At 35.8% G+C, this 13,122-nt stretch overlaps 1 protein-coding gene across 1 annotated transcript in view; it reads left to right on the top strand.

The window, feature by feature from the left end:
- The window catches only part of ptprq (protein tyrosine phosphatase receptor type Q), a gene marked incomplete at its 5' end in the record, with an annotated part of 60,040 nt that extends 51,192 nt beyond the window's left edge, over positions 1-8,848 (top strand). The window contains 13 exons of the mRNA XM_084124230.1: positions 385-484; positions 622-750; positions 937-981; positions 2,328-2,354; positions 2,635-2,716; positions 2,924-3,014; positions 3,936-4,012; positions 4,127-4,261; positions 4,816-4,941; positions 5,322-5,470; positions 6,181-6,316; positions 6,437-6,560; positions 6,681-8,848. Of these exons, the coding sequence (XP_083980356.1) occupies positions 385-484; positions 622-750; positions 937-981; positions 2,328-2,354; positions 2,635-2,716; positions 2,924-3,014; positions 3,936-4,012; positions 4,127-4,261; positions 4,816-4,941; positions 5,322-5,470; positions 6,181-6,316; positions 6,437-6,560; positions 6,681-6,718 (1,259 nt within the window). The 3' untranslated portion in view covers positions 6,719-8,848. The remainder of the gene's footprint in view (positions 1-384; positions 485-621; positions 751-936; positions 982-2,327; positions 2,355-2,634; positions 2,717-2,923; positions 3,015-3,935; positions 4,013-4,126; positions 4,262-4,815; positions 4,942-5,321; positions 5,471-6,180; positions 6,317-6,436; positions 6,561-6,680) is intronic.
- Positions 8,849-13,122: the final 4,274 nt, after the last annotated feature.

Here is a 13,122-nt window from a genome sequence, read left to right as displayed (position 1 = left end):
AAATTGATAAAAAGTGACAGTAAAGGCATTTATAATGTTACAAAAGAGTTCTATTTCAAATAAATGATGTTCTTTTGAACTTTCTATTCATCTGTTTCCACAAAAATATTAAGCAGCACAACTGTTTTCAACATTGATAATAATAAGAAATGTTTCTTGAGCAGCAAATCAGCATTTTAGAATTTCTGAAGGATCATGTGACACTGAAGACTGGAGTAATGATGCTGAAAATTCAGCTTTGCATCACAGGATTAAATAACATTACAAATATATTAAAGTAGAAAACAGTCATTTTAATTTACTAGATTTTTGATCAAATAAATGTATTGTTATTTGTAAACAAATACTGCTTCTGCTGCATATAAATATTGACTTTGATTTCAGATGACCGCCTGCTAACCAGAAATGAACAGATCATTCTTGGTGTCCTGCTGTCTTTTTTCCTGGCATTGTTTTTCATTCTGATTATTTATGGATCTGTGAGGTAAGTTGATTGTTATTGTAAATAGAGGCTCAACAACATACTCAAATAGTATTTCCCAAAAAGCCCCAGTTTTTTCCTGGTTTAACAACTAGACTCTCTCTCTCTCTCTCTCTCTCTCTCTCTCTCTCTGATCCCAGGATCCACCGCAGGCAGAAGGAAGGTGGGACGTACTCTCCACGCGAGGCTGAGATTATCGAGACAAAGTTCAAGCTGGATCAGCTCATTGCAGTGGCCGACCTGGAGCTCAAAGAGGACAAGATTAACCGGTGAGATATCATACACTGTACATGAGCAGTGGGCTTTAGTTACATGTGGATATATGTGCTTTAATCTGCACTTTCTGACTCACTAATTCCATCATTGACTCACACACTCATTCATTCTTTCAGTCATACACTCTCACTAATCCAATCAAACACCAAACACACTTACTCACTATCCTCTGTTCTCAGGTACTCCTCCTTTTTCTTTAGAAGGAAGGAGATTTTTGTCATCCAGTAAGTAGACAGTGATGTTGGTGTTTAGCTGATGCATGACATTACAAGATGTGTTGTATCAGTATTTTCATTCGTTTTAAACTTAAAGGGGTCATATAATGCCATTTTTGTACAAGCTAATATGATTCTTTAGGGTCTAAATTACAAGTTTGTAATATACTTTAATTAAAAATTCTCATTAGTATTGTAAGAAAACACTAATTTTACCTGGTCAAAAACAGCTCTGTTTTCAGCACGCCGTTTAAGTGCATGTGTCTTTAAATGATAATGAGCTTTGCTCACCCCGCCCCTCTGTTCTCTGTGAATTATATTGAGAACGTCATACATAGAAAACATGCCGTAATGTACCCTGAGTGTAAACAGCCGCACTCATCGTGAAGCGTGGAAGCGATTTGCAAAGATAAATATAAATATTAATATAAAGGTCAATAAAACGTTACACTCACTTCAGTTATTCTGGAGGTGCAGCAGGAACACGAATAGTTGGTACCGATCCTTTTTTCAGGAGCTTCTTAGCAAAACCAGCTTTATATTGACCTCGTTTGTAAAGCAGTCTGGTGTGTGAAATGATTCGCGCAAACATGAAAGCATTGACGCTGATCGTGGGGAATATTCCCTTCGAAAACAAAACTCAGCCACTGCGTCTTCAGCGGTTCGGATTTAGGAACATCAAAATGACTGCTGTGTTCCTTATTGGACCCAAGAACAGAACACCACAATCGCTTAGACGCCATTCTGCTCATAGACAGTGCTCCAGCGTATCAACAATGACCGCGCCGGTCCGCGCGGACTATGATTGACAGCTCGCTCACGAGCGAGGGCGGGTCTGTGTTGAAACGCTGCTGTCAATCAACAATCGTGGGAGGGACGTCAATTTTGTGACATTACAAAATCGAACGGCTTGATTTGAGAACATATAAGGAGATTAAAAAAACTGCCAACACACATTTCAGTACAATCAACTTGTGAAAGTGCATGTACCATTATATGACCCCTTTAAACGTTTTATTTTCCCAGTTGCATGTTGTGCTGTTAGTTCCTGGCTTTGAATCTGTTTTATTATGAATGACTGTGCCAAAGTAAATGATCTCCCTTGCCATAATTTGTGGCTGTTTGGTTTCATACTTCTGCTCTGCAGCTCTGCTCTGCTTTGTGTATTTCTGCCTGAAAGATCAATCGGAGTGACTCTCCGATTCGTTTTATGTTTGTGTGTCTTCGTCTAATTAGATCGTGTAGTGAACTTCACTCAGATTCATTTCTTATTTATCAATGGATTTGAAAAAGTAACCTAATTTTTTCAGTCCAAGGCCAATTTCATAATAATTCTCTACTGTCTAATGTTCCAGGCTGCTAAGTTACAGGAAATCTCTCAAGTAAGTGAAGGAGACTTTATGGATTGATTGATGTTTTCCTCATTTCCCTATTTTTTTCTTATTTATTTGTCTAGTATCATTCAATAAGCAAGTCCCAAAGACAGATGATTATTACCCTTTACCACCTGCTCTTTAGTCTTTTGTGGTTTGTTTAGAGGTCATAAGATACATATTCTGTAGAAATAATGCGTGTTGCTGTGGTAAAAATTAAAAAGATGATGATTATTTATGATTTTGTGGGTATTTTTATGCTCTCTTTATTGTTCTAACACATTTGCAGGCCAATCAGTAAGAAATCATTTCTTCAGCATGTGGAAGATCTTTGTGCCAACGACAATGCCAAGTTTCAGGAGGAGTTTGCTGTAAGTTTTAGTGTTAAATGTGTGTGTGTGTGTGTGTAGGTGGGTGAGAGAGAAAGAAAGCCCTAGTGAACTGTAAAATGAGTTTCAGTGACACATCATTCTGATTGGGCACGTAGAGTTATGTGCTCAATGGTGTATGTCTTTCTAGAAAATCTATTCCGTGGTTGATTCATTTTCTTTCTTAACCTTTTCTACGGTGTGTTTCAGGAGTTGCCGAAGTTGCTTCAGGATCTGGCCACTTCAGACGCTGACCTTCCCTGGAATCGCTCCAAAAATCGCTTCACAAACATTAAACCCTGTATGGAAAATTTTGAATTCTGTCATTGTTTAGTAGCTCTTATGTCGTTTCAAACCTGTATGACCTTTTTGTTCTGTGCAAGACAAAAGGAGACGTTTAAGAAAATGTTAGCGCTGCAGTATCCCATAATTAAATAATACAATGATTACGTGGTGTCAAGCTCCAAAAAGGACATAAAAGCACCTCAGACGTATCCCATATGACTTTTGTGCTACTCTATCATTCAAAGTTTGGGGTCAGTATGATCTTTTAATTTCACTTAAGCTGACCAAAATTGCTTTTACTTGATGATAAATACAGTAAAAACTGTGTATAAAACAGTAATATTGTGAAGTATTATTACAATTTAAAAATAACTTAAATTTATTAACGGAATTTATTCCTGTGATGCAAAGCGATAGATAGATAGATAGATAGATAGATAGACAGACAGAGAGATAGACAGACAGACAGACAGACAGACAGATAGATAGATAGATAGATAGATAGATAGATAGATAGATAGATATAGACAGATAGATAGATAGATAGATAGATAGATAGATAGACAGACAGATAGATAGATAGATAGATAGATAGATAGATAGATAGATAGATAGATAGATAGATAGATAGATAGATAGATAGATCTAAAAATGAGTTTTCATGGCTTCAGAAAAATTGGATTGCTGTGAAGTCATATGGACTACTTTTATAGTTCTTTTATAAAGCTTTTTATGTCATTTGGGGTGCAATATAATTTATGCTATATGGAAAAACCGTCTCCGTTACTCAGAATATTTTTATTTTTGTTCTATGAAAGTCATGCAGGTTCTGATCGACATGAGGGTAAGAACATGCTGACAGAATTTTAATTTTAAAACTTACCAGGCTTTCTTTATACAAACATTGTTAACACATATTTTAACACGTCTTTTTTAGATAACAATAACCGAGTGAAGTTACTGTCTGAGCCAGGAATGCCGGGGTCTGACTACGTCAATGCCAGCTTCGTCTCTGTGAGCGCTTGAGACCGGCCCACATATCAGCTGTCTCTCCTTTTATACTGCGGCACAACTTTAATTGAATTGGCCTAAACTCCTGTTCTGTTTTGTCTCGTCTCTGTGTCTCAGGGCTATCTGTGTCCTAATGAGTTTATAGCCACTCAGGGTCCTCTGCCTAGTACTGTCGCAGACTTCTGGAGGATGATCTGGGAGACGGGGACCAAAACCATCGTCATGCTCACTCAATGCTTCGAGAAGGGCAGGGTGTGTATGAGTGTTTAAATATAACATATATACACATATATTATGTAAACAAAAACTTTTATATCAGATTCGATTAATCACGATTAATCGATTTGACGGCACTACTTATTTATTTATTTAATGTATAAAACCCATTTTATACAGTGAAAAATATAATTTTGGAAAATGTTTCTCTGGAAAATAATTGCTTTCTTTTAATTTTCTAGCCACCATTACAGTGTTGTTTGATGTATAAACCTTAAGAGAAACTTAAAACCTGTTAATAGATTTCCAGTAAGTCTTTAGTAAACAGTAATAATATCAGATTTGATTTGATAATAATCTTTATTATTTGTGGGGTTTTTTCACATTTTTTTCACTATTTTTACTCTTCAGAGTGTATAATATGTAGTATATACTGTTAATTAATTCAGACTTTTATCCATATTAATTTATTAATTATTATTAATGGCCAAGTCCATATGAATAATTTACATCCAAAACACTACATGTGAAGGTTTGACAGTGATCTGCTGAAATATATGCGTTACAAGTAATGTGGCTGTATGTTTCAGATCCGTTGTCATCAGTACTGGCCAGAGGACAATAAACCCGTCACTGTTTTTGCTGACATCATAATCACTAAACTCACAGAGGACGTGCGCCCTGATTGGACGATCCGGGCGCTCAGAGTGGAGAGGGTAAAACAATGTGCATCTTTACATTGTCAGCATTGTCTTTACATTGTCATTTTTATCTTTCAGCTCAACTACTGTCATAGCAGAGCAACAGTTTAAGAGTTAAAGTTGCCAACATTTCAAGCTGGTTAAATTTACACATCCAGTTAAATGGCATCCAGTTTAATTTAAAGAAAACTCTGTTGCCCCTGGAGTAATGAGGTTTTTTGACACACTTGCTTGTGTTGATTGAGTATTCGGGTCTGTGGATACATACTTGAGTGTTTTTGTGGAGTCCTAACAATGCACAGCAACACATACACACAGATGTGGGTGGTTAGATGGATAATTAGTCCCCAAGGACACATTTAGCCCTTCCTCTCTCTCTCTCTTTCTCTCTCCAGCATGGCAACTACATGATTGTTCACCATTTCAACTACACCTCATGGCCAGAACACGGCGTTCCGGAGTCCAGCTCCACACTCATCCAGTTTGTCAAAGCGGTCCGCTCCAACAGAGGCCATGAAAACACAACCATCGTTGTCCACTGCAGGTGTGTGTTATCTGAGGTCTTGAAGCTTTTCTCTATAGTCTGCTTCCATTTTTATGTTTGAGCTGATTCGGACTGCATGGAGTAAGAGTAAAAGATAAAGCTAATTACAACTTAATTTCTTTATTTTTTCGGAAGTTTCTAGTATTTACAACTTTATATTCACAATTTGACTTATAACTACTACTTTATTTCTCATAATTGTCTCTCTACTTCTGCTTTGTCTCACAATGTGTCTTTTCTTATTTTAAACTATTCTTATTTCTAAACTCACAATTACCTATTTTTTTTATTAATCTGAGGCAAAAAGGCTTCTACAAAACTGACCAGTGTTTTCTTATTATCAATGAGATACTATTATAGATTTTATTATTTTGAATTCGTTTTTATTTTTGTCTTTTCTGTTTTGATTTTTTTTTAAATGTGTAAATTAGTTTTTGTCATTTTTATAACTTTTTTCAGTGTCTGTATCGTTTTTATTCATTTCTTTTATTCATTTTTAGTACACAAAAATAAACTTAATTTAAATAAGGAAACTTTCCTCAGCAACTAGCTGAAATAAATTGTTTTTTTTTTTGTTTTTTTGGGGGATTTCAGTTAACTTTTGTTTTATTTCAAGTTAAAAAAAAAGGTTGACAAAAAGGTTTCATGGTTGTAGTTTAACATGTTTATAGATATTATGTATTAATAATATCTAATGTGTGTATGTGCAGTGCTGGTGTGGGCAGGACTGGGGTGTTTATAGCCCTGGATCATCTCATTCAGCATTTGAGGGATCATGACTTTGTGGATATATATGGCCTGGTCGCAGAACTGCGCAGTGAGAGGATGTGCATGGTGCAAAACCTGGTAAACCCATTAAAAAACTGACAGATTTCATTTTATCTTGCAAAAGTAGTTGTGTAGACTAGAGTGAGAGGATCATTTTTCAGATGTTGATATCTGCCTCTCTCTCTATCTCTCTCTCAGGCTCAGTACATGTTTCTGCATCAAAGCACTCTGGATCTGCTCTCTGCAAAAGGAAACAGTCAGTCCATTTGGTTTGTAAATTACTCCGCTCTGGAGAAGATGGACTCGCTGGATGCGATGGAGGGTAAAATATATCCTACAATCAATGCCTTGTGCAGTGCGATTAAAGCTGATGGTTAAAGATGTCTGTCATTCTTTTGTCTCGTCTTGATGGAACCGTATTTTGTCACGTTTGTTCTCTCAGGTGATGTTGAATTGGAGTGGGAAGAGACGACAATGTAAAAGGGACACTTGCGTTCTGTCACTTTGTTGGTTGTGAAGGAGACATGGAGACTCATGAAATCCATACACAGATGCTAGGACTTTGGAGCTTGGGGCCAAACACTGAGCAAAGGATAAAACGAGGAATAGAAGTGATTCAGAAGCAAACTCAAATATTCTCGCCTAAATGGATTGACTCTGACTCACAATCTCTCATTTACATCCAGGAGACACTCTCATCCATCAAAGTTTTTTTCTTGTCTGGTTCTTGTCCAACTTCTGTAATTATTTTATCTCTACCTACTGTAGAATATAGGCACTACCTACTTCAGCAAAATGGAATCAAAATGGATCACACTTCAAAATGATGTGTTCTGGAGAAAGTACGAATATTCAGCAGCCAGGAGGAAGAAACTAGTTTTTTTTTTCAGATGTATTATTAAATGCAATTATTAGGGATTAGAGTCATTAAGAATATATTGATACTGGTTCCAAAACGATGATTCTTTTGGTCATTTTTTTTGGTCAGATTATTTCAGCAGAAGAGTCTTTTTATTCACATAGAACATGAACAAATGCCTCCTTTTATTCTTCCTTACTCCCAAGAATGAAAACTATAATGTTCACACGTCCACATCAACGGACAATAACTTTGCTTATTAGCGCGCTCCAGATACGTTCTGTGAACATAACTACCCAGACAGCAACATAGTGTCGGCCCAGATCCGGCCCACATCTGGGCCATGTGGAATCCACGTGCACCAGATGCGGGCCGGATTTGGGACGACACTTTGTTTTTTGTTTTTTTGTGGGTAACGTGCGCTTTAAAGTCGCATAGATTTTGAATATCTGTTGATGTTTTATCGTTCATCAGCTGGAAAAGTCGCCCTGAAAGACTATTTTGCTAAAACTATTTTAGCGTCCACATCAACGGACAATGACGTTTAATATAAGTTCGAGATAAAGCCCATTTATTGCGCTTGATTTGCGTTCTTTGAAGCTGATCGCAGCACACGCTTTACTGTCTGGTGGTTTTTGATTGGCTGTCAATATTTTACGTTCAACGTAACATGAATGTCGTGATCCCCGTGATCCCAACAATACCATTCCACCGCGTCGTTATCGCTATAGTTGTGGTCTGGTTTGGACTTTAGAACGGTTTTTAAAACCTTGTGGTTATAGTTATCGTTCTTGGCGTGAATTGGACATTAGTCTAGATAGTTTGAGAGGCCTGACAATGACATGAATGATATTTACCCACAATGGGAGGAAAACCGCACTTGTTGTTTTATACGAAAGTTGTGTCGTGTATGTCTGACTAATCAATAACTGTGAAGTTTGAAAGAAATATCTTTCACACGGCATCTCTTTACTATCATCTCTGAAGTTTCGAACAATGGTGCTTTTTAGTTATTAATTCAGTTGGAATCCCTTTACAAACTTTATTTGTTAATTCTTTTGTAAATAACAACTTTATAGGCTAAGTCGTTCATTTTTCTTTTATTGCTTCATTTGTTCATGTTTGTTACGAACTGCTCTGAGACACAAAGGTTGAGGATCCAAATGCAGTTCATTTGAGTAATCCAGAATCGTAATCAAACACAGGCAAATATAGTCAAGCACAGGAAGGTAGTCCAAACAAAAAAACAAACAAACAGGGGTCAGAGGCAAAAGGGGAATCCAAGAAACAGGCAAAAATCCAAGAACCAAGAGACAATGAAACCAGGGAGAATGCTCAGAAATGCAGTATAAACACTAAACAAGACTTTGTAGATAATCAATGAGAAAACCAGGCTTATATGGGGTGAGCTAAACAAGATGAGACACAGGTGAATGTGATAATGGATGAAGAGTCTGGGCAGTTATGGGAAATGTAGTTTGTGGGGAATGACAATAGTCTTATGTGGAGTGCCCTCTGGTGGCTCTCAAGGGCATTCCAGCTGGTGACCGTTACAATGTTACACAGGTAGGCTACTGAGAGCAAACCAACATTTGTTATCTCACAAAATTGTAAAGCTCTTTCAGAAGTTATCTTTCTTTTGCATAAATTATTATCAAGCCAAATGAGTGTCAGGAGATGAATTTGTTGTGTGTGTATTTGGAAATCAACAGTATTTGTGTTTTGAAATAAATATATATTTTTCTTCTGAAGATCACTGCAGATATTTTTGACTCCTGATTGTTCAATTTTGATCTGTTCTTCACACAAAGCTGTCATATAACTCCAGGATATAGTGCTTTTAAGATATTTTTATTTTATTTTATCTCTTCTTCTTTTTTCTATTTTCTTTTTTGTATACTGAAAAGATTGAGCTCGACTTTTGTCAAAAAATCACCTTTTGTGATGAACGGATGAACGAATGACACAGTAAATTAAATCTTTTTAAATGGTGACAGTAATGGAAATTTTCTGGTGTTGATGTATTTAAAAAAAAGAATAAGAAAAAAAAACTATTAACTTAAGGTTTCCAAAATATCTGATTGTTGAAATTATTTCAGGAGCTCAATTTCATAGACATCCCAGAGTGAAAGGACTGTCATTCTCTGTATGGTTGCTTTGAAGAGTGAGAGAGCATCCAGTGTGAAAGCAGCAATTCAAGACCCTGGAGAGCAGCACTAAAGCTTACCATCGAAACAAAGGGAGGACGCTCGGAGAACACAAGGTCCTATTTTGAGAGGACGGTTCAGGACAGGTATTGGGGGTACAATAAAACAATAAGCCATTAGAGGCTCTGCCTTACTTTACAGTGACACCAGTGTTTAACAAATAACCAGAAAAAAATCTAATTATTTAACTGATGTGAAAGCACAGGTGTACATATCTACTATTTTACATTTCTTAACTTTGAGTAAGAAAGTACTATTGTTCATAAGTTTGGGGTCAGTAAGATGTTTTAATGTTTTTTTAAAGAAGTCACTCATGCTCACCAAGGCTGCATTTATTTGATGATAATTAATAGGGAAAAAAACACAAGCAGTAGTATTGTGAAATATTGTTACAATTTTAAATAACTGTTTTCTATTTGATTATATTTTAAAATGTAATTTATTCCTGTGATGCAAACAGCATCATTACGCCAGTCTTCAGTGTCACATGATCCCTCAGAAATCATTCTAAAATACTGATTTGATCCTCAAGAAACATTTCTTTTTATTATCAGTGTTGAAAACAGTAGTTTGAAACTGAAATATTTTTGGTATTCTTTGATGAAAAGAGGATAACAGAACAGCATTTATTTATAAAAAGAAATCTCTTGTAACAATATTTAGTCTTTACTGTCACTTTTGATCAATTTAATGCATCCTTGCTGGACTGGATTCTTGGTATTCATTTATTTACAAACTAACCCAAAACTTTTTAATGGTAGTGTATGTGGTACAGTTATGTAAATTGTTATTTTTATTACAATTATAAATTATATAAATTTAATGGGGTTTAAGCACAACAACTTCCGTATTCTGTAAAACAGGTCGCATCACTTCCGGTTCAGGTCGTTAAATATAGAGCAGATGTCTTCAAAGAAACGAGCAAAGATAAGCATAACCGATGTCTATCGCATATTCGGGTTGATATCTAACAGTTTGTTGTTTTATATTTTCACTTACATTTAGATATAACCACTCGTTGAGGTCACAACGAGACCTGTTTTCCTGTTTGTTCATGTGACGGTCGGCATTTTTTCATAATTAGTTTTTTGTTCAGTTTCCTCAGTTTTTTAATGGGCGGCAGTTTTTTTTGTACGTGGATGCAACTAATCTTATTTCTAATAATTTTGATAAATGGAATTGATAATGTTTGTGTTTATCTCGTAAAGCTTGTGTTTATAATTAGCAGCTAGTAGTAATTAGTGAGCAAACTCTTGAATGTCAAGTTTAATCAATATGCCAGCTGCATTTAATGTATCCAGTCAATAGTATTTGAGAAGGTCTAGCCGAACAATAGATTTCCAATATTATTTAACAGGCTGCTGATTGCGGGTCATAAATACCATCATGATTTTTAAATACAATAGTACTGAAACACAAACAAGACACACACAAGTTTTTCTATTTTCTGCACGTTTAATGATTGTTGAGATATGATTGAGTGACATTGCATATACAGGATATGAATGTGAGCGTATCAAGTGTCTTCACACTATATAAAACTTCATAATAGTGTTCAATATAAATATAAATCGTAAAAACCTATTAGATGGGACCATTGCAATGACCATCACAAGGCCATATTTTGTCAAGTTATACATGAATTTCAGCACTGACTTCTTTTTTAGCCTCTCTTTTTTATAATGAACTTCTGGGAAAGAATTTGAGTCAAGAAATTCACATTAGACTGAAACTATATGGACTCGATGCAGTTTATGGTGCATTTTCACAAAAATGCAGTGCATGTTCACAACTTCACAGTCAGAATACAGCCCCTCGCTGGGTTTAAATGTGTCAGGGATGTTCTTGGAAACAAATATGTTGCTACGTACTAATTTAACCTAGAAAATGAATAGCTCCTGACTCGTCGTGGTGTGTGGTAGAGGAGCGTACATGATTTGAATGGTCCCAGAAACATGTCAGAGCAGGTGTACACCAAGAAAAGACTGAATTGGATCAGCGCATAATGAATAAACAGCTGTGCAAATTATACAATAAAGCTTTTCATTCTCCTACTCTGTATGAATAAATAGATTTATAAATTATTATTTTTTGCTGCTTTTCTGTAATTTCTGTGTCTAAGCACAGAATGACATCATTTCCAATAATGCCTTGGAAAAAAAACGGATATATTTGTTATTAAAAACTAGTTTTGCGATTCAAAAACCAAGCAAAGAAAATAGAAACATAAATATTAGTGTCGATATACTCCCGATAAAATCTTTTTATAGATATCTGCACATAAACATATGAATCTCTTATGACATGCATTACAGAAAACGTGAGTTCAAAGTGGCAAACACAAACATAATCCACCAGATCCTTTTAAAACACAAATGCCCCGCCCCCCCCACACACACACAAAAAAAAAAAAAGATTTTAATAAATATTTTAAGTGATACATTTTTAAAAATATACAATTTCTCAGTCATAGCCTTGTAGTATACAACATTTGATATTTTCTCAGAGGTTTGATGTGCACCTGGTTTCACATGAAGCTACCTGAGCACCAGGCTTGATCACAGTAACACGCTACAGAGAGTCGCTCTAGGACCGGACAAAATAAACAGGTTGATTTGAGATGATTCGCTGGGTTAAAACCGGCCCCTGGCTCTATTGGTAAAACATCTCACCACCCTCGTTCAAATTTTGTATTTTTTGCTTTGTGTCGCTCTAAAAATATGTTGTAAAAATGCATTAGCAAAGAGAAAATGAAATTTGGAAACGCTTTTATACATGTAACTTTTGTTTATACCAGTACTATCAGTAATGCCAAACACTTGATGTACATTCAAATGTGAATATATATATTAAAATAAATCAATCAAATAAAAAGTAATTTCTGACTATTTGCAAATTAATTAAGTTTTTCAGTATATAATGCTTGTCAGTGATGTAAATACCTGATTTGGATAAGTAAGCACTAAGCAGGTATCGCATAGAAGTTGGTTTCAACACTGATTAGCAATTCAAATGTGCTTTTTAAAGGACATTAAAATACTTTTGTCGGAAGGCACGAGTCTAGAGCCGGGTGTCCAAACGTTTTAAAGGGTTTCTAGAGCTCAGTCAACACCCTTGTTAGGTATGAGGTGCACGGCTCTCACGATCAAGCGTTTCCTCCACACAGGATGGCAGCGTCCTCAATTTCTCAGGGGATTGGGAAAAAAACGACAGTAGATGATGCCGTATACAGACATAATCTGTAGCTTTTATCTTGGAAATTAGATATTTTTTAGTGGCCACGTCCTGACCTAAATATCATCCAAAATCTTTGGATTCAGGACATTCACAACACAGTTTAAATAATTCACTAAAAGATTCATTTTCTGCCATTCGAATGCCAATGTGGATTCACATGATGTGACAACCACCAATGGGAAAGCAGAAGACGTGTGCACAAACTGTTTATTGTTGTATCTAAACTAGCTCAAGGGGTGTTCTCTTATCTAACCAAGTTACTTTTGCATTTTTCTTTTTCAGAAATGTTGAGGTATGATGTATATCCAAATACTGGAATTGGATTTCGTCTTTGGAATTTAGACTAACAGGTAAGACCTTTGAAAGAGGGTGGTGATTTCCTATTTCCATACAAAATATGATGTGAACATAAATATAATTGCAAACATTATTTAATGCTAGTGTCTTTGAACAAATTCACCTTCACAAGCACTCTCTCTATACTACATCCATCTATTGTAGTTCAGGTCACATGACATGGGTGTTTAAGGAGAAATCAAAATATAAACACTTAATTTGAATGCAGGGACATGGTGAACACA

The sequence above is a fragment of the Abramis brama genome (genome assembly GCF_963993115.1).
Source record: "Abramis brama genome assembly, chromosome: 9".
Lineage (NCBI taxonomy): Eukaryota > Metazoa > Chordata > Actinopteri > Cypriniformes > Leuciscidae > Abramis > Abramis brama.
The sequence above is the reverse complement of the archived record's forward strand: the minus strand, read 5'-3'. Positions and strand labels throughout refer to the sequence as shown.